The following is a 17806-nucleotide window of genomic DNA, read 5'->3' on the forward strand; positions in this document are numbered from 1 at the left end:
TTCCCTCTGCAGTGATAGTGCTTGCTTTGCCATTCCGTCTGGAGTAAGATCTCAGAGCAGCAGCAAGCCTGGGCAGTAGCTTGTTAGCAGCTCCTCGACTGAATGAATGGCGCTGGTTTATTTCCCCTCTGGCCAGGAGCCCTGGAGGAGCAGCAGAATTTCTTTGCCCTGTGTCATCCCCCAGTTGGCTCCTCTCCCCCACTCCGTGCCCGGTTGCTCTTTATTAGACGTGGTGGCTCTTCCCTGGTTTCTCCTGCCTGCTTCCCGAGGCACGGGCAAGCGAGTGTGGATGCAGGACCAGCTCTGGAAGGGGGAGGAAGTGTGGAAGTGTGGAAGTCTGCTGAGGTGGAGTGGGATAAATGAAGAGTCTCGATTGAAATTGGTGAGCTGGAAGGAGAGGATTCAGTGGTCCCAACGTGTATGTCTGAAACCAGTCATGTTCTTGGACACAGGAGGAAAAAAGTGCTGTTTGCCTTGTGTTGGAGACCTCCTCAGAGAAGAACAGTCTTCTTGGGGTGGCTCTTCCTTTCTGTGGCTGCAAAGAGGGTCCGTGGTGCTCCGATACCTGAATTCTTGGGGTAGAAAGAGCAGCTTAATCCTACCTTAAGTACTTGGGATAGATTTGGAGAGGTAAAATACGCACCCACGAGCCCTCCACGTACGCAGGGACATCGCAGGGAGGCTGGTGCTTGCCCAGAGTTTCCTGTGCTCAGTGCAGCCACAAGCTGGCTGCACAATGGAGGGGACAGTGTCCATGTGATTCATGTAGTTGTCTTCTGCCCCCCTTTATGTCATTGCCCGCGGGATCAGTTTGGAGCTGTTGCCATTGCTGTCGGCTGCAGAGCCGCCACCAGAGGGTGGTACGTTGGGGGCAATGAGGGTTGGATGCTCCCTACGAGACGCCTCAGAGGCATGAACAACAGCTCCCAAGGGGAAGGTGGAGTGGCAGCGAGGCTGTTCCTCCAGCAACTTGCATGTGGGGCCGGCTCTTTACGAAGCTCTTCCTTGCTGGAAGGGTGCCAGCAGAGCAGCTGCTGGATGGTGACAAACCTAGGGGCAGCCAAGGTCTGGCTTTTGGTGAAGCCGAGTGTGCAGTCAGGTCGTGCCCTCAGGGTGCTGAAGCTGGGTGACCAGTGGCAAATAGCAGCTCCCCTGCCATTTTGTGTCTCTGCTTCTCCTCTAGCCTGGATCCCTGCTGTTACCGCTTCAAGATGACAAACAAAGGACGACGCACCCATCTGCTCTATTGGACCACAGAAGGTGGCACCACACTTAAGCAGCGCAAGCGTCTCCCTCGCATCAGTAAGAGCAAGGGCAAGGTTTCCTCCTGTGGCCCCGTGCTGAAGCTTCAGCCGCTGAGGACGGAGCTGATGCCCGGCCAGACAGCGGAGGTGGTGCTGAAAGGCTCCTGCAGCACCCCTCAGGTGAGTTCTGCATCAGGGCATTTCTGCAGCCCCTTGACATTTGCCTGAGCAAATGGGCAAGTGCTTCTGAGAACCTGGTTTCCTGCCATAAGTTACCGTGGCAGCACCAGTTGCTTTCCATGCTCGCCACCATCAGTTGCTGAGGCTTTTTGAGTTCCATGGCTACCATAAAGCCAACTTGGTGGTAGCAAAACATGGCCTGAAGGCACTGTCGCCCCAGGCTCTGTCCAGCATGGCCTTGTACCCTGCCAGGGATGGAGCATTCACCACTGCTTTGGCAACCTGTGCCAGTGCCTCACCATCCTCACAGTGAAGAACCTCTTCCTTGTATCTAACCTGAACTCGCCCTGTTTGAGTTTAAGTCCATTACCCCTTGTCCTGTTGCTGCAGTCCCTGAGAAGAGTCCGTGTCCGGCATCCTTGTAGGCCCCGTTCAGCTAGTGGAAGGCTGCTCTGAGGTCTCCCCGCGGTTTCTCTTCTCCAGGCTGAGCAGCCCCAGTTTTCTCAGCTGGCCTTAAAGTTAGAGGTAGACTGGGAGCCCAGGCAGAAAGTAACTAAAGAAATGGCCAGTTGTCTGTGTGGGGAAGCAGCGAGTGAAACAAAACACCCGGGAAGGTAGGGAGTGTCTGGGAGCAGCATTGATTTTCCTCTGTAGACAGACACGGGCCGGGAGCTTGTCCGGCCCAGAGACCGGGACGAGAGAAATGAACCCAGTGTGCCAGCTCTAATGATCCGAATGATGTCCGTCCACATGGGAAAGTGTTCCAGGGATCATTAGAACTGAGAGCTTGACTTGTGTCAGTATTCCCATCAGCGCTCGCCCCGCTCCCTCAGCCAGCCCCCGTGTGCCGAGGGCAGGCAGGTCTTGCAGCACCCTTGGGTTGCAGCTCAGAGGGGCAGATTTCAGCAGGGTCACTGAGTGTTCTCCTCCCTGGACCCGTCTCTCCGGGGGAAATCCAGCTCTGCAGAGGAGCTGCCGTCTGACCCCGGTGTGCCTTCCCTGGCTCCAGGAGCACTGGGCACAAGTGTTTAAGTGAATGGGGAATAAATGTGCATTAAGCTCCTGCTGCTGCTAGAGTTTGAGAGGTGTTTTAAAGGATTGCCTGAGTGGTAGCTTGAGGAAGACTTGATCTCTCAGCTGGTTGACTCCGATGGGACTGTCCGTGTGCAGTCCTGAGCCCATGAGGCTTTGCTGAAGAGGGAAGAAGGAACCAGAAGGGAAATGGTCAGGCCACTGGTGAGGGTGCCTTCCTGGAAAACCAAATGGGCATCTGTGAGCTCAGCTGTGGCTACCTGGCTCGTGCAGTCCAAGCCAAGAGCCTGGGACTGGGTCTTCCACCTTCCCTAGGTCTCGAGAACTTCATACTCTTGAGGCTGGTTAGAAGCCCAAGACCCTGTGGTGCACGTGCAGCACAGGTGATTCTGACGTCTCTAGGCTCTGAGGAGGAGTTGGGTTGTGGTGGTCTATCAGAGGGAAGAGAGAGGAAAAAAGGGAGGAATGTGGGGAAGTGAAACCATGAGGAGGAATCAGGAAAAGTCTTGGATGTAAGAGCATCCAGCTTAAGTCGAGGGTTTTCATGCCGGGTTGAAGACATCTCTTTCCTGGGGAGGTTTGTTTTACAGGCAGGTCTAGGGGGACACAGTACATCCTAGGAAGGCAGGCTGTCTGTTTGGGGTTTTCCCAGGGATCCTTTCCACTAAACTTGCAAGGGAGGATTTGCTGGCATTGATCCTTCTATCCCCTGTTTCCCTTCATACAGTCTGGTTTGTTTTTTTTTCATGAGTTCCTACAGTTTTCGGTAAGCATTTTGTTTGGCAGTGGGACAAAGCAAAGCAATAACCGTTTGGGCAGGGATTGTTCTGAGAGCTGTAGGCAGCACAAGACTCCTGAGGGCCTTTTGTGGTGGTTGGGTTGTAACACGAGGGACGCGTGAGTGCAGAACAAAGAGGATGCAGCTTATAAAGAAGAGAGGGCTCCTGAGGAGACCAATGGCTGTAACTTCATGCAGTAATGGGGCGTGTGGGTGGGCGGCTCAAAGATGCAGTGTGTTTTGTGGACACCCTGATAACACCCGCTGGGGGCCGTGTGGCTCGCATGCAGGTGGTGAAGGAGAAGCTGCTGTGTCACGCCATCGTGGGCAAGGAGGGAGTGAAGAATCTGATCGTGCAGGTGGACGTCACGTGCGAGTTCATTGCTCCTGCTCTGCAAATATCCAGCAGAGAAATCACTTTCCGGGTGGAGAAGGTGAGTCTCTGCATTGCATCCTGGCACTGACTGGTGTGGCTGGGGTGTGCCTGTGTCCTAAGGAGGAAGTTCTCCAAGTCCACAGAGCTTTGGCTGTTGACTTGAGCCAGGCCCAGCTTTTGTCATGAATGCCGAGATCATTATTTCACCCCTGTGGGGCTGGGGACAGTCTCCGCAGCTCTATTCTGCCCTTCTCGAGGTGCAGACAGAATTGAGCTGCTGAGCCAAGGGCACGGGCTGAGATGTGGGACCCGTGAGAGCAGCGTGGGCTTTGGAAGAGCCACTTGCTGTGCTGGGGCTGCAGGTGGAGAGCAGATCCCTCCTCACCCTCCCTGAGGTGGTGGTGAGAGGAGTGAGGATGCTGCTAGAGATGAGGCTGTTCTCTAAGTTGAGCCAGGTAGAACTGAGATTACAGCTGCTCTGGCGAGGGGGAGCATGCCCCCCTCTAGAGAGACGCCAGTGTCTGTAGTCAGGGTTTTGAGGATCTTCCAAGGTGTGGTGATGTCCGAGCAGCGATCGTGTAGGGAAGCTGAGAAAAGCTGAGATTCCTGTCAACTCCTCAAGCTGATGAGGAAAAACTGGCATCTCTTGCGCCTCTTTGCCTTCCCTGCCGTCGGTATGGGTGCTGCCTCTTTGCCTTTCCCAAGCCTCACCTTCTTCAAAGGACCCACGAGTGCCCTTCAGCTGCAGCGATGAGAGCACCAGTGCAACGTGTGTGCCCTTTAGTGTCTGGATCCCGACTCCTGCATCACCTTTCCCCGTCGCGTGAGGTGTCTGAAAAAGAGCAGATAGCTCATGATTTAGTTTCTGCGGTTTCAGGTCTCTCCTCCACTTCCCAGGCTTCCAGAGAAGCACAAATCCTGTGAGCAGGCGGTTCACATCTAATCAGAAGCTTTTCAGCTCCCCCTGATGTCTGCCTGTGGTCTGCTTCATGCCACATGCTCCCATGTGTTGCGTGCTGCGACACTGCAGGAGTTGGATGCCAATGCATCCACAATTAGTTTCCCAAAGACTGTCTAGTTTAGATAAACCATGCAGGAAGCGCGGAGCAATGCATGGACAGGAGGAAAAGGCTTAGGCTGAGCTTAGCTTTGAGGCTGCAACATCTTGTCAGTGGAGCAGGGGCAGCAGGTTGCGGCCAGACTGTTGAGGTTTGGAGCTGTCTGCATGTGCCCGTGAATGTTCAAAGCTGACCTCGGGCTGCTGCAGGCTGTCCGCTGCAGGCCATATCCTGCTTGCTTGCCTCCTCTGAGCAGCATCACTGCCTTGCGGGCCTGGCAGAGCTGATAGGGTGGTAAGAAACTACTGTATGGGAGTGGAAATGGCCTTGTGCCTTGTGCCTGTGTGTGCTCTCTGGGCAGGAGAGGACACACAACTGGAGCCAGAGTGGGTTCACTTTCTGTTTTGGATCTTGCTGAAGCAGCTGCCTCCTCTGGGGGGCTGCTCCCTCATCTGTACGCGAGACTGTTTCCCTGTCCCCTGGGGAAGGCTGTGGGTTCTAAACGCGAAAGCGTCTGCTAGAGTTGGAGGACAAACTTTGCAGAGGGGTAGAAACCAATCAAAAGAGTAAATAGAGATGGATGCACTTTTGGGGTTGGAAAATTTGAAATGCGTCTGAAGGGGAGGAGGTCCATGGCCACTTCAAGGTCATTTTTTCTTGTCTCCTGTTTCTGTAGCACCCCGGTGATGTCCTGGCTGTGATGTACAAGCCTCTCTCTGTAAAGAACATGTGCTCGCTGCCCCTCAGCGTGGTCCTTGCCTTAGAGCAGCCCTTCTCCATCTGCACTGCGGACCAGCAGCCTCTCCCTGCAAATGCTCAGGTGAGCAGCCCCGGACTTTCTTGCTGCTGGGCTTTGAAGAGGGATGAACGTGGTGGTGTGTCTCTGTTGGGAGGTCCTCCATGATGGAAGTGTGTTCTGTAGAGTCTGCAGTAAAGTGGCCCAAGCTAAATCAGATGTGAAACGAGCTGCTGAAGGAAAAAGAATGCCATCTGAATGGGGAAGAGACCTCCTGGCTTGAAGACAGGGGGAGGAGGGAGCAGGCACCCAGCTGTGGGCAAGCTGTAGGAAAGGTGTCTGCTGGAAGGCATGCCAGCTCTCCAGCAGCCATCCTCAGATAAGCTGGGGAACAGCTTGCTGTCTTTGAGGGCAGCCCTGCCTTTGGGAAGGCTGAGGTAGGCTTCTCCAGCTGCTGTCTGGCTCCTGCCCTGGTGTGTGCGGAAGGTGTTGGGCATGGGCTCTGCAGTGCACGTGTTGTCAGAGGTGCAGCCACCGCTGTGCTGCAGGCTAAAGGAGTTCCTCCAGAGGGCGAAGGCCTGGGTGCCAGAGTGCTGCTTTGGTTGTGTTTAGCAGGTGGCTTCTGCGGCTCCAGAATTCAGGAGACCAACGTGGATTTCCTCTTGTATTGGTGCAGAGCACAGAACCGTGAGCCTCAGGCAGCTTCAGAAAAAAGTGCGGTGCTTGGTCAGACAGCGTGAAGAAAATGAAGGATGAAGCGAGAAGCCCGTGTTGGGGTCACACGTTGAACATTTTCTCTTCATCTCCTTGCAGCCCATGAAGCTGAGGACAGGGGAGGAACTTCAACTCTGCATCGGATTTAACCCTGCTTATGAGGAGGATTTGCTTATCCGGGCAGCGGAGAAGGCTCTGAAGATCAAGTTCCTGGAGCATCCTCACGAAGAGCAGGTCACCGTCCGGGGAGAAGTCTACTTCCCGAATCTCCAGATCCAGACCACGGCCGTGGACTTTGGCTGCATCTTGAATGACAGCAAGGATGTGCGTTACATGGAGATGACCAACTGCAGCCCACTGGTTGTCCAGTACCACTGGGCATTCCTGAAGGACAGCCAGGTGAACCCAGTGAGGTATGCGCACCTCTCCCTCTCCTGGAAGCTCTTCTTCCTGATGTCCTGTTTGTGGTTTGCAAAGCCCGAGGCCATTTGCCTGATCTGCCAAATTGTTTTCAACCTTCCCTTGAGGAAATCACACCTCTGAGTTGTGCTCAGCCAAGGTGCTCAGGGAACAGGTGATCTCCGCCGGTTTGGTGCTGGGAAGGAGACAGCATTCTCCAGCCAGGCTGGGACTGTAGGACACTACTGACCCTTTTCACATAGCCATAAGCTGGAGTCCTGCTTTATCTCTGCAGCTGCAAAGCCATGCTTCGGCACTTGGAGAAGCGGATGTAGAAGGTGTCCTTCCCTGCTAAGCCCATCTGTTGTCATTTTGTACTAAGATCCTACCCAGGCACTGCCATCAGAGTGACACACTGCTGTCGCAGTCCCTTGCTCTGCTTTGCTGTAGGCCTGTATGGGTTCCTGGGGGCAGGAGGGCTGATGTAGAAAGCTGCTTTCTCAGATCTTCGTGGCCTGAGGCAAACAGCCCCTTGAAGTGAGTGTTCATCTCTTGAACTGCACGTCACATTCACAGAAGAGCTATGTGGAGTTTTAGTGAGGAATGGCAGGTTCTGCTGTGACTTTAGGTCCAGCTGTAGATGCTGGAGGGAGCCCTTGTATGGACATCCCTGGGAAGGAGGACCATGCAGTGGTGGTCTATGGTTTCCAAGGCCAAGAGCAAACTTGTAGTGGTGCTGAAGCACATCTAGAAGCACATTCCTAGTGTTCCTTCTGCTGCGGCTTCTCTGCATAGCACAAAAGTCTGCTCTGGGCAGTTTGAAGGACGGTAGCAAATGGTTTTCCGTAATGCCCTAGGAAACGCAGCAAAGTTCACCACGTGGCACTGAAGCGCTGTTATTACAAACAAGGGAAACGATCAAGAAGCAGCTGTGTGAAGGGAATTGGGATCTGACTCGGAGGAGGTGACCTCTTGGGAACTGGAGATGAGCTGTGGCTATTAGGAGGGCTTGGGGGAGACGACCAGGGCACTGGGGCACTCCGGGGCGCTCAGCAGACACCATGGGATGCTGTGTGCCAGAGCTGGAAATGAAGATGGTCTCCAAGGTGTTACCACCAAACACTCAAAGTGTTCATTAGGAGCCTGCAGAAGGGCAGCGTGTCAGATGTTATTTCTGGTCCACACTAAGCACTGTTGGTATTCTAAATCATCAGCTCTAACTCAGTCTGACATGGAGAGAATCAAGCATCAGGTCTCATGAAGGGGAGATCAAAGACTGGAACTTTCCCTACCTGGGACCTTGCTGGAGCTGGTCATCAGAGACTCCCAGGATCAGTCGCGCACGTTTATTTTGGTCAGGAGAGAAAAACGCTGTTTCTCTGCCTCAACAAGACTTTGTGTGTTTACATTTTTTTCTTTCTAATTGTCCAGCCCGTTCTTTCCTCCTTGCTCTTTGGTCATTGCTGCTACCTGGGGCAGAGTGATCATATGAGCAACACAATCCAACTGTTGCTGTGTGGCTGGACATAGGCAGTGTAGACCAACGTGTGCCCTTTCTCTGACTTCTGACTGTTGCTGTGTGGCTGGACATAGGCAGTGTAGACCAACGTGTGCCCTTTCTCTGACTTCTGAGGCACGAATCTCTCGTGGTTACTCTTGTTGTAGACCCACGTGGTTAGAGACAGACTAACCCTAAGCCTCAGCCCTTGGACCTCTGAGAGATCAAAGCTGAGCTAAGCCTTTGCACCAAGGTGTTTTCTCCAGTGACGGAATGGATCTTCAGAATCACGCAGCAGGAGATAGCAGATCTGGAGGCAAGCAGTTGCCAGCTGCCTGCAGCGCTGCTATGGCAGTTTCATTGCCAGGCGTTGACCTGCTCCATCCCAGTTTTGGAGCTCATTGCTGAGCTCACACCACTGATGCCCCCGCAGGGGCCCCATCCTGCCGAGGAGCTGCTGTGCAGACTTCCCTCCCTCCCACTGCAAGGTCCCTGAGCAAAGGTCTGTTCTTTTTCCAGGTTCATGGAGACAGAGCCCCTCGCCTTGGGTGTGGAGGAGGTAAGTGGGAATCTGTCTCACTTCCACATTTCCAGTGTAGCAAGCAGTTACATACTCCCACTCCCACTGGTGTCCTGGGTGCTGCTGCCAGAGTGGCCTCATGTCATAACAAGCGCATCGCTGGTCATTGGAGAGGCCACATGGGAGGTGTTAATAGGGCTGGTCAAAAACACTCCTTGTGCGGCAGCTATGGAGGACTTTATCCATCTTGGTCCTCATCTAGTGGTGGGTAGGAAATTCCTGCAGCAGCATTTGCTGCGGCAGCATTTGCTGCGGCAGCAGTTGCTGCAGCATCTGGAGAGAGCAGGATGTGAATCAGAGACAGGGAAAAGCATGAGGAGTGCGAGGAGCTGGGCTGGATCCTGCCCCCGGCTCCACAGGCTCTCAGCTCCCAGTCTCGTGTTCTTCTGAGGGCAGGAAAAGGTGTTTTTGAAGGCAAGTTCTGCAGCAGAGAGAATTTCTTGCTGCCAGGAGACACCACAAATGAATGTAGTGTATTAGCTACTGCATTAATTGGGACTGTGGGAGAAGGTTTTCCCCATGGTTTCTCCGTTGGTGAGTGGAACGGCTGCAGTGTGAGATGAGGATGATGTTGCCTGTGTTTGAGGAAGAGGCCCCTGCAGCCACGTCTGTCCTTTGGCCCAAGCTGAGGCTGCTCTCCTGCATCAGTCCCGTGCTCCACGTGTGGATCTCTCCTCCCTGCCTGCAGGTTTTCGATATCCTGCCGCTGCACGGTGAGCTGCAGCCGGGCCAGAGCCAGCGCGTCTCCTTCTCCTTCTTCGGCCACGCCAACACCGTCAGCCAGGTCACGGCGCTGTGCAGGGTGGAGGGAGGCCCGAGCTACGAGGTGGCTCTGCGTGGGGAGGCCTCGTGCATCAGCTACCTCCTGGACACCACCGAGATCGACTGCGGGCTGCAGGTACCGCACGCTGCTCTTGTCAGTGCTCCTTGCCTCCAAGCATGACCGGTGGGCTGCTGCCCACCCGGGTCCAGGGCTCTCCCCCCTTCCCAGCTGCTTCGCTGGCTCTGTGGCTTGGAAGTCCAACGTTTGGGGGATACCTCCAAGCTGGCGTTTAATGACCATCTCCACCCCAGCCCAGCCCAAAGCTGGGAATCCCTCCTCTAACTAACGCTGCCTCCTGGGGCAGGCAGGATCCCAGTGGTGATCTGCAGAGGGATGTGTCCCTGAGACATCCATCCGCTGATCTGCTCCTAAAGCCCAAATGAGGTGCTCTCTTTTAATGCTCCTGATTCATCAACCAAGGAGGCAGCTGACCTGGGCTTCCAGTCACCGTAGCCGGATAGAATGTCCCCGAATAACCCTCACTGTACTTCTTTCCGGTTACAACCCCCACAGCTGTTTCCAGCTGTTGGCCCTGTGTGCGTTGCCCTCTCTCCCTCCGTTTTGGCTTGTGTTGTGCCCACAAATACTTGTGTGCAGGTGCCTTTTCTCCTGAAATGCCCCAATGCCTCCTCCTGTGTTTCAGCTTGCAGTTGGGTGACACCTTCAAGTGCAGAGAGCTTGTGTCCCCTACTTGCTTTATTACTGATCTTTCCATGGTTGCTATTGCACCTCTGCCACAAATAGCTGTTCCTGTGTAGGGCCCAGGAGTACCCTGTGGCCGCGGGCTGCCCAGGCTAACCCAGAGAGCCCAGTGCCCATCTCTGCTGTGCGCTCCCTGCTTCTGGGCTGTGTTCCTTTGCTTTCAACCCGATGGAAGAGGAATGAAATTCTTGGCAGCAGACATGTGCCTGTAACTTCCTGCTCTTCTGTCCTCTCCTCAGGTGTTTAACAAAGTCACGGAAGCAGCGCTGACCCTGCAAAACAGCGGGAAGCTGGGATTTGCCTTTGCGGTGCTGAGCCCCGGCACAGGCACTGCAGCCAACCCTCTGCCTGGCGTGCCCCTGGTCGTGCCCAGCAGGGTGAGTAGCACAAGGGCTTCACCCGGCCTGTGTCAGGCTGCCCAGGAGAGCGTTTTGGGGGAAAACAGGGGGAATGAACACACAAGCCCCGTCCAAAACCAGCCAGGAGAGACAGGGCTGTGAGCGACTGTTGCAGAGGCAGAGGAGGTCCATCGAGCAGAATCCTAACGGAGCCCCTGATTGTCCTTGGGCGCCGCTGGCTCTGCTGTCCTACAGCAAGCACCAGTGGGAGGCACGAGTGCTCCGGGAGCTCTTTGGAGCTGAGTGCTGAGCTCTCTGGTTGTGCCATCACTGGAGCATCACTCCATCACAGCTTGTCATCCTGCCTGGGTGTCTTAGAGCTGGAGCAGTGTTCCTGTCTTGGTGCCCTTTTGCGATGGGAAGAGGAAGCCAAAGGGCCAAGTGGCTTCCACCTTCCTCAGTGCCTGTCCGTCTGAGGGGTGACATGCTGATGTCCTCTCCTGCAAGCTGCTGCCAGGAGCTGCTGGCCCTGCTGGAAGCAGAGGCCCTTCTCCGTTCTTCCAGAGCAGCTGGTGAAAGAGCTTTGGTTTGTTGTGCCTGGCTCTGGCTAGCAGAGGGTAAACCCTGTGAGCAGAAGAGCAGTGAGACTCAGGCGTTTGGATACAGGAAAGCTGGAGGTGGTGATGTCTGATGTTTCCTTATGTATGAGAACCTGTCTTGTGTTCTCAGCGCGTCTGTCATGTGAGCCATCCCTCCACGGAATCCTCTTTGGTACACTGCGTCCCTCCCTCTTGTGTGCCCTGCAGGGTTACGTTGAACCTGGCAAGCAGCAAGTGCTGAAAGTGTATTACCTGCCAGGAGTGCCTGGAGTCTTCTGCAGGGCTTTCCAGATCCAACTGGGTCACCTGGAGCCAGAAAAAATCTCCCTGAAAGGAGAGGGGACCTTTCCCAGGATCCACTTGGACCTGCCCAGGAACATCAAAGGTGAACACTGCCTGTCTGCTCGGCTTTCCCCCATGCCATATGCCCACAGGGCAGCTCACAGGCACCTCCAGCAGGCCTGGAGGTTTCAGGGCTGTCAGACAAGGTCAGCCCTCTGGTTGCTTCTTTAGCCTCTGGCAGACGAGCCCATGTGGGCTTTGCCGCAGGAACCATCGTGCACAGCTTGCCAAGAGGTCTGGGAAGATGATGGCTGGGCAGAAAAGCTTGGGAAAGCTGTAATAGAGGCTGGCAGGGATTTTGACAGGGGTTGGGTTTGCATCACGCTGTGGGGCTGAGATGCTCCTGTGTGGCGAGAAAGACGGGTGGGGGTGAGAAGCAGCAGGATCTCCTTTCCCTACATTGCTGGAGCAGTTTGTGTCTGGGTGTCGGGGGAATGGGGCTTCCCGTCTTCCGTGGGATTTGTGCTGCCCCACTGCTATGGGTGGTGTCCTGTGCTTTCAGGCAACGCCAAATATGAGAAGATCCTCCTAAAGGCCAAAGAAAAGCTGGACAAAGGCAGCCAGAGAGAAGAGGCCATTGCTCTGGGGGAGGCTGTGGCAGCCGAGCCCCGCGTGGACGACTCGGGCACCGTGGTGAGTAGAGCTGCTGCCCTGTCCCGCACGTGCCACCCTCCTGCGAGACACTGGAGCCCCTGCGCCCCACGGCAGCTGCCCAGGGCCCTGCCGGCACTGGGCACCTCCCTGCACACCCCTGGCCACGGAGTGTGTCAGCTCAGCGTGCCCCTTGGGCTGCCCACCTCTGGGAGTTGTCCCTCGTGGCGATGCGCCAGCTCCTGACTACCCCAGCCAGGGAGATGCTGAAAGCTGTGCTCGGGCAGTTGGGTTTCTGGTGCTCTGAAGGACACACAGGGCGGTGCTGGGGGGTTTGTTGCTTACCGGCCAAGCCCTGCCAGGTTTACAGAGCGTAAAGCAGCAGCCTGAATGCAGCCTGAGGCTGTGCTGTGTTCTGTATCTCCAGGAGGCTCCAGCTCTCTCATGGTTCCCTTTCCAGGAGAGCTTTTGTCCAGGCTGCTTTGGCACTGACTGGAGGCAGGGACATACTTGGAGCTTTGGAAGGTTTCTGGCTTGTTTGTGTGTCTGTCCAGATCAGCTTTGATAACTGGGCAGGCAGAGACACTGGAGTTCATTTCTGTGGGGATATGATCCTGCCTGAGAGAGCAGGAAGTGTCACAGACACCGATCAGTGAGACAGACTGACTCCGTCGCCCCTCTCCACAAGAGCAGGGTGGGATCCTCCACCCGAGACAAGCTTGTGCCTTGGGAAGGACCTTGGCTAACCAGCCCCTGTCTTTCCTTTCCTCAGTGGGATGCTCAGCTGCAGATGCAGATGGAGGAGATGCTGATTGAGGAACATGCCCTGGAGCAGCAGAAAGCTCTCGCCTCCCGTCCCCCGGAGGACACTGCCTTTCACCAGCGTGTACATCGGAGGCTTCTCAAGTTAGTAGGGACTCCTGTAGCCTGTCTCCAGGGGCCGCGAGGGTAACAGCCAGCAGTGCAGCCCTGCCCCTGAGAGCTCCTTGTGTCTCAGAGTTGGGAATAGCTGAAGACTTCAGAAAGGGCCTGATGCTGAGAGCTATGCCGTGCTCCCTGTGGGCAGCTCGGTGTCCTCACTTGCACAGTGCTACCCTGAGCTCTGGAGGTGCTCCACTCCCCACAGTTGCTGGGTTCTGTTCTCAGAGCTGAGGGGGTGCAGACCAGCAAGCCCTTGCAGACAGCACAGGCACCACCCCTGCTGACCAGCTGTGAAAGGGGCATCTCCAAGCCGGCGTCTTTGTGCCGAGAAGCAGACCCCACTAAGCAGGAAGAGCAGGGAATGGTCCAGATCCCTTATGTGCTTTTCCAAGTGGGATTGCCTGCAAAAAGACCTTCACAGCAATCTTGTAGTGTTGGTTACTGCACGCGATACTCTCAAGCGCTGCTTTGGGGACAGATCTGGCTGCAGAGCAGTGGAGGTATCCTCTGCAAGGAAATCCTGTGAGAAGGTCCTGAAGCAGTTTCAGGCTTGGGCCGGACACCAGCTTAGCAGTTTCATTGAGACCCGTGGAGACGCAGTGGACTTCTCTGCAATGGCTTTTCACAGCATAGGAACTGTGTCCAGTACCCGCTTTAAACTGACTCGAAGATCCCGTTGGTGGCTGATAAATCCTAGGCCCTGCACTCCCCATGACTTAGCCAAGTCTTATTACTGGGTGCTCAGGTCAGGCCTTGGGTTTCCTGGGCTTGGCTTGAGTTTTCACAGCAGTGGATACAGAATTATCCACTCCAATTGCTTCTCCACCCCACGCCATGCTGGGCTTTACAGAGTGTCCTTCCTCCTCCTTTCAGAGCTGAGCTGCCCGAATACGTCCTGGACCTTGGCTATGTCATTCCCGGTGACATCCACACACACATGGTGAAGCTCACCAACACCGGGCACTTCCCTGCATCTTTCAAGGCCGATGGATATGTCCTGTATAACACAGGTAACCAGTGGTAAAGAGGCTTCACGGGGGCTTGAAGGGGCTGTCTCTGCCACATCAGCTGGAGCCATTGGGCATGGGGAGATTTGAGTACTTCCTTGGGCAGCTTTTTCCTCCTTAGTACCCCTCTGGCCGGTGCCCTGTTCAAGAGCCTGAATTCTGTCGAGCAGTGCCCAGAGACCTGGTCTGCCTGTGGCTGCCCTAAAAAGTCATTGCAGGGGCCAGATGGGCTGATCAGCGTGATCGCCTCTCAGCATCTACTGCTCTTGGCTCCCGTGAGCACCATCGGAGTTTCTTTGTGCACTCTGAGGGTTTATGTTGCAGCCAGATGGACCCTCTGTGGTTCGGAAGTGCTTTGTTTAGAGTTCCTAGTGCCAGAGCACTTCTGCTCAGCCTTATTGAACGGCCTGTGGGATCCTGTGCCATATCGAAACAGGCTTCACAAAGAGGCCTTGGGGTAAGGCTGCAGCTCCGTCACACGGGGACTGCTGTCTGTGACGGGTGGCCAGGCGTCTCTTCTAAGCCGCTGTCCAGGGAACACCACAGCATTTGGTATCTTAGTTGGAAATTGTCCTTTGGAGAGGTGTATGCGTCCTTCCCTGAGATGCCTGCTGAAGGAATTGCTGGAGCTCCTCAACCAATGTGGTTCGTTTTTACCCTGCAACCCCTGGATTCTGGCTGTGAAAATCCTTTTGCTTTGGGCAGTGACAAGGGGAGCAGAGCAGCTTCTCTGGAGATGGAAAGGGGTCTTTCACAGAGCTGCCAGCCAGGACACCCCTGTGGCCTTGCCGTGCTTCTGAGCCATTTCCTGTTGCTTGTGTATCTCAGCTGCTTGATTTTCCTGTGTTCAGGCTTCAGCGTGTGCCTGGACCTTGTGAAGCGCCTGCCCTGCTGTGAGACCAAGACATTTGAAGTGTGCTTCGACCCACAAAGTGCCAACGTGCCCCTGGGAAAGGTGGATGTGCTCCTGCCCATCAAGGTAGGCCAGCTTGTGGGGCAGGCAGCAGGTTGGGCACAGCAGCGAGTGTCAGCCGGGCTCTCAACTGGATGCTCTGTCCTTCTCTAGGTCAGAGGAGGCCCCACGTTCCAGGTCCGCCTGCGTGCCATTGTGGCTGAGCCGTCCCTCTGCCTCTCGAGGGACAGGCTGGAGTTCTCCTCTGTCCAGTGTGGGCAGTGGCAGGAAGAAACCATCCAGCTCCACAACACGTCCCAGGTCCCCTGTAAATGGTCCATGAGCATGAATGAGGCTGTTAAGGAGGTAAAGCACAGACAACGTGTAACACACAACTTCTCGGTTGGGTTTTCTTTGCCTCTCTTGGCTTTCCCGCCCCTCTGGCTGCCTGAGCACTTGGGCTGCAGCTCGCTTGAGGAAGCTTTTGAGGGTACAGAGCAAGGCTGGTTCACCTGGGCCTGCTCACTAGCTGACGCTTCACTTCTCTGCCATCTTCACCCATTCCTCCCCCTCCGAGGACACTGCCTCCCCATCTGCCTGCCCTGCCAACATGTTTGCCCTCCAGTTCTAGGCAGGGGTGGCCACGTCTGGGTGGGATGAAGGTGCTCCCTGCACCGTGCCAGCATCTCGGAGCACTGCAGGAACCGAGGGTCTGTCCTCGCAGACCAAGGAGACCTCACGCGACTGGTTTCTGTGCGCAGGTGGACAAACATCTGCCAGCGAGCGAGCGTGACAAGCTGCGGGAGGAGATGAGGCCCGCGCCCTGTGGCTTTGAGGTGCTGCCCTCAGCTGGAACCCTCGCTCCAGGACAGCAGTGCCATGTCCAAGTCCGTTTTTCACCCACGGAAGAGGTGAGTTTGGTGGGTGTCACCCCCAGGAGGACTGTCAGGGCAGTGTGGTAAGGGGAGGCCAGCCCAGGGAGCGGGGAATGAGCTCTGCCTCCGCGTGGAGCTTTCTGCCAGCCCTGTGCCCACCGTTCCTCAGTTTCCCCTGCACGGTCCCATGCAGTTTGGGAGTCAGCTTAAATGGTGGAGCATTCCCAAAGGCAGTTTGCATGTGGCCACCGTGACTTGGAAACTGGCAGCGTGTGACAGGATGGACCCAAGTGCTTCCATGGCTGGGGACAGTCGCAGGGATCTTTCAATTGCTCGTGGAGATTTCAGCGTCTCGTGTCTAGCTTTGACCAGAGCCAAGCACTGAGCAGAGAAGACGATCCTTATTTCTGTCCAGTGAGAGCTCAGCTGCCTCTTTCACACAGCTGACGTTTGCCCGGTGCTGCAGCGCCAGGACTGTGTCTGAGAAAGCAGACTTTTCTCACGTGCGTTGCGCTCCCCCACGACTAGGTGAAAACCTCTGATAGGCTGTTTTAGATCCATCTGGTAGCCAACTGACCAGTTACACTCCCCAGCAGGACTCACCGCAGTTACTCAGAGCCATGCAGATGCTGTAGCCCCTGCTCTAAGTAACTGCCTGGTTTGGGTTCAGCTTAGAGGTGCTGAGAAGACCCCTGACCCTGGGGCGATTGTTGCCTTGGAGGAACTGTCACCTGGGGCTTCACGGAGGAGCTTTCTGTGCTGCTTCTTTGCAGAAGTGCTACCGGGGCGAGCTGCAGATCCAGATTTGCCAGAGCAGCCAACGCCTGCGGGTGCCGGTCTTGGGATGTGGTCTGGAGCCACGGCTGGAGTTGAGCCCCGCAGAGCTCGAGCTGGGACCGCTGCTGCCACAGAGCCATGGGGAAGAGGGGACAGTGGTGGTGAAGAACCCCTGTGGGGTTTACTCACTGGAGTTTGACCAGCAGCACCTTGCTGAGGAGCAGGTGAGGGGGAAGGTCTGTGCATGCTCCTGGAGATTCCCAGCGCTCCAGCATTCCCAGGCTTGTGCCAGGGAGACGGGGGCAGCGCGCAGGGCAAAGCCCGGTGGCATTCCAGGGTTAGCCGGCTCTGCTGGCAGGCTGTGGAGGGACTTGGATAATCCCTGCCACTGGGGGGAAAGAGTATGGGAGGGGATGGCTCGTCTGGGGAGTCTGTTCACGTGGTGAAGGTCCAGAAACTCATGCTGTCTGTGGTTTCTCTTCCCTCTGTGCGCAGCTCCTACGGACACCTAAAGACGACAACAGCCACAACAGCTTGTTGCTGCCTCCGTGTGCCCCGGCTGAGAAGCTGACTGTTGAGGCCCAAGGAAGGGGCATAGAAATGAAGGTGAGATGAAATCTAAATGCTAAAAGTGCAGGTGGCAACCAGCATGGTTTTCTCATTTCCTCATCTCTTCCCCAGCCTGCCATGGTTTGTGTTTCTGCCACGAGAGTGGCAGAAAACCTCTTCTCCTTCTTTCCTTTGGCTTGATATCAATCCCTCCTGCCTCAGGTTGACGTTGTGCATCCACCAGGAAAGGTGGTGAAGCTAGGAAACATCTGCATTGGGCAGACGGTGAAGAAGATCGTCACCATAGCCAACAAGAGTGCAGGCCCTCTCGCCTTTAAGCTCAGAGTCACATCCACCGTGCCAGAGTTGCAGGAAGCTGGGGTAAGTGCCATTCCTTCTCTGCAGAGCACTTTAGCGTGCCTGCAGGGAGCGATGAGCTGCTGTGGGTGGGAGGTAGTAGCTAATGACAGCTGTGGGCTGCCCTGGCTGCCTGTGCCTGCCCCGTCCTCCCTGCTGGCACTGCTCTGCCAGCAGATGCTTGCAGTGTGAATGCTTCAGCTGAGCTGGGTGCCAGGACTCCCCGAGAGCCACAAGTGAGAAGGCGGCACAATTCCTCTAACCTGTTTTAGACGCATAGGTCAGGATGCAGCCACATATTTTAGATCTGGAAAGGCGAGGGAGGTGAATCTTGAAAGAGGGAGGGTTACAGCTCTGTTGGAACTTCCATGAAAGCTTTAGAAGGCAGAGGTGACCTCACCGTGACCAGGTGGACACATGGCAGAAAACACCTTTGGT

The 17806-nt window shown here is 55.6% G+C and overlaps 1 protein-coding gene across 1 annotated transcript in view; it reads left to right on the plus strand.

Annotated features, from left to right (window-relative positions):
* LOC136005898 (hydrocephalus-inducing protein-like) overlaps positions 1-17806 on the plus strand; it is a gene marked incomplete at its 5' end in the record, with an annotated part of 54586 nt that overhangs the window by 24636 nt on the left and 12144 nt on the right. Inside the window, 16 exons of the mRNA XM_065663788.1 lie at positions 1184-1424; positions 3525-3668; positions 5345-5488; positions 6218-6531; positions 8535-8574; positions 9284-9493; positions 10360-10497; positions 11265-11442; positions 11941-12032; positions 12763-12938; positions 13785-13921; positions 14770-14897; positions 14985-15176; positions 15572-15721; positions 16129-16188; positions 16459-16623. Coding sequence (XP_065519860.1) covers positions 1184-1424; positions 3525-3668; positions 5345-5488; positions 6218-6531; positions 8535-8574; positions 9284-9493; positions 10360-10497; positions 11265-11442; positions 11941-12032; positions 12763-12938; positions 13785-13921; positions 14770-14897; positions 14985-15176; positions 15572-15721; positions 16129-16188; positions 16459-16623 — 2509 coding nt within the window. The remainder of the gene's footprint in view (positions 1-1183; positions 1425-3524; positions 3669-5344; positions 5489-6217; positions 6532-8534; positions 8575-9283; positions 9494-10359; positions 10498-11264; positions 11443-11940; positions 12033-12762; positions 12939-13784; positions 13922-14769; positions 14898-14984; positions 15177-15571; positions 15722-16128; positions 16189-16458; positions 16624-17806) is intronic.

The sequence above is a fragment of the Lathamus discolor genome, chromosome Z (assembly GCF_037157495.1).
Source record: "Lathamus discolor isolate bLatDis1 chromosome Z, bLatDis1.hap1, whole genome shotgun sequence".
NCBI classification, from domain to species: domain Eukaryota; kingdom Metazoa; phylum Chordata; class Aves; order Psittaciformes; family Psittacidae; genus Lathamus; species Lathamus discolor.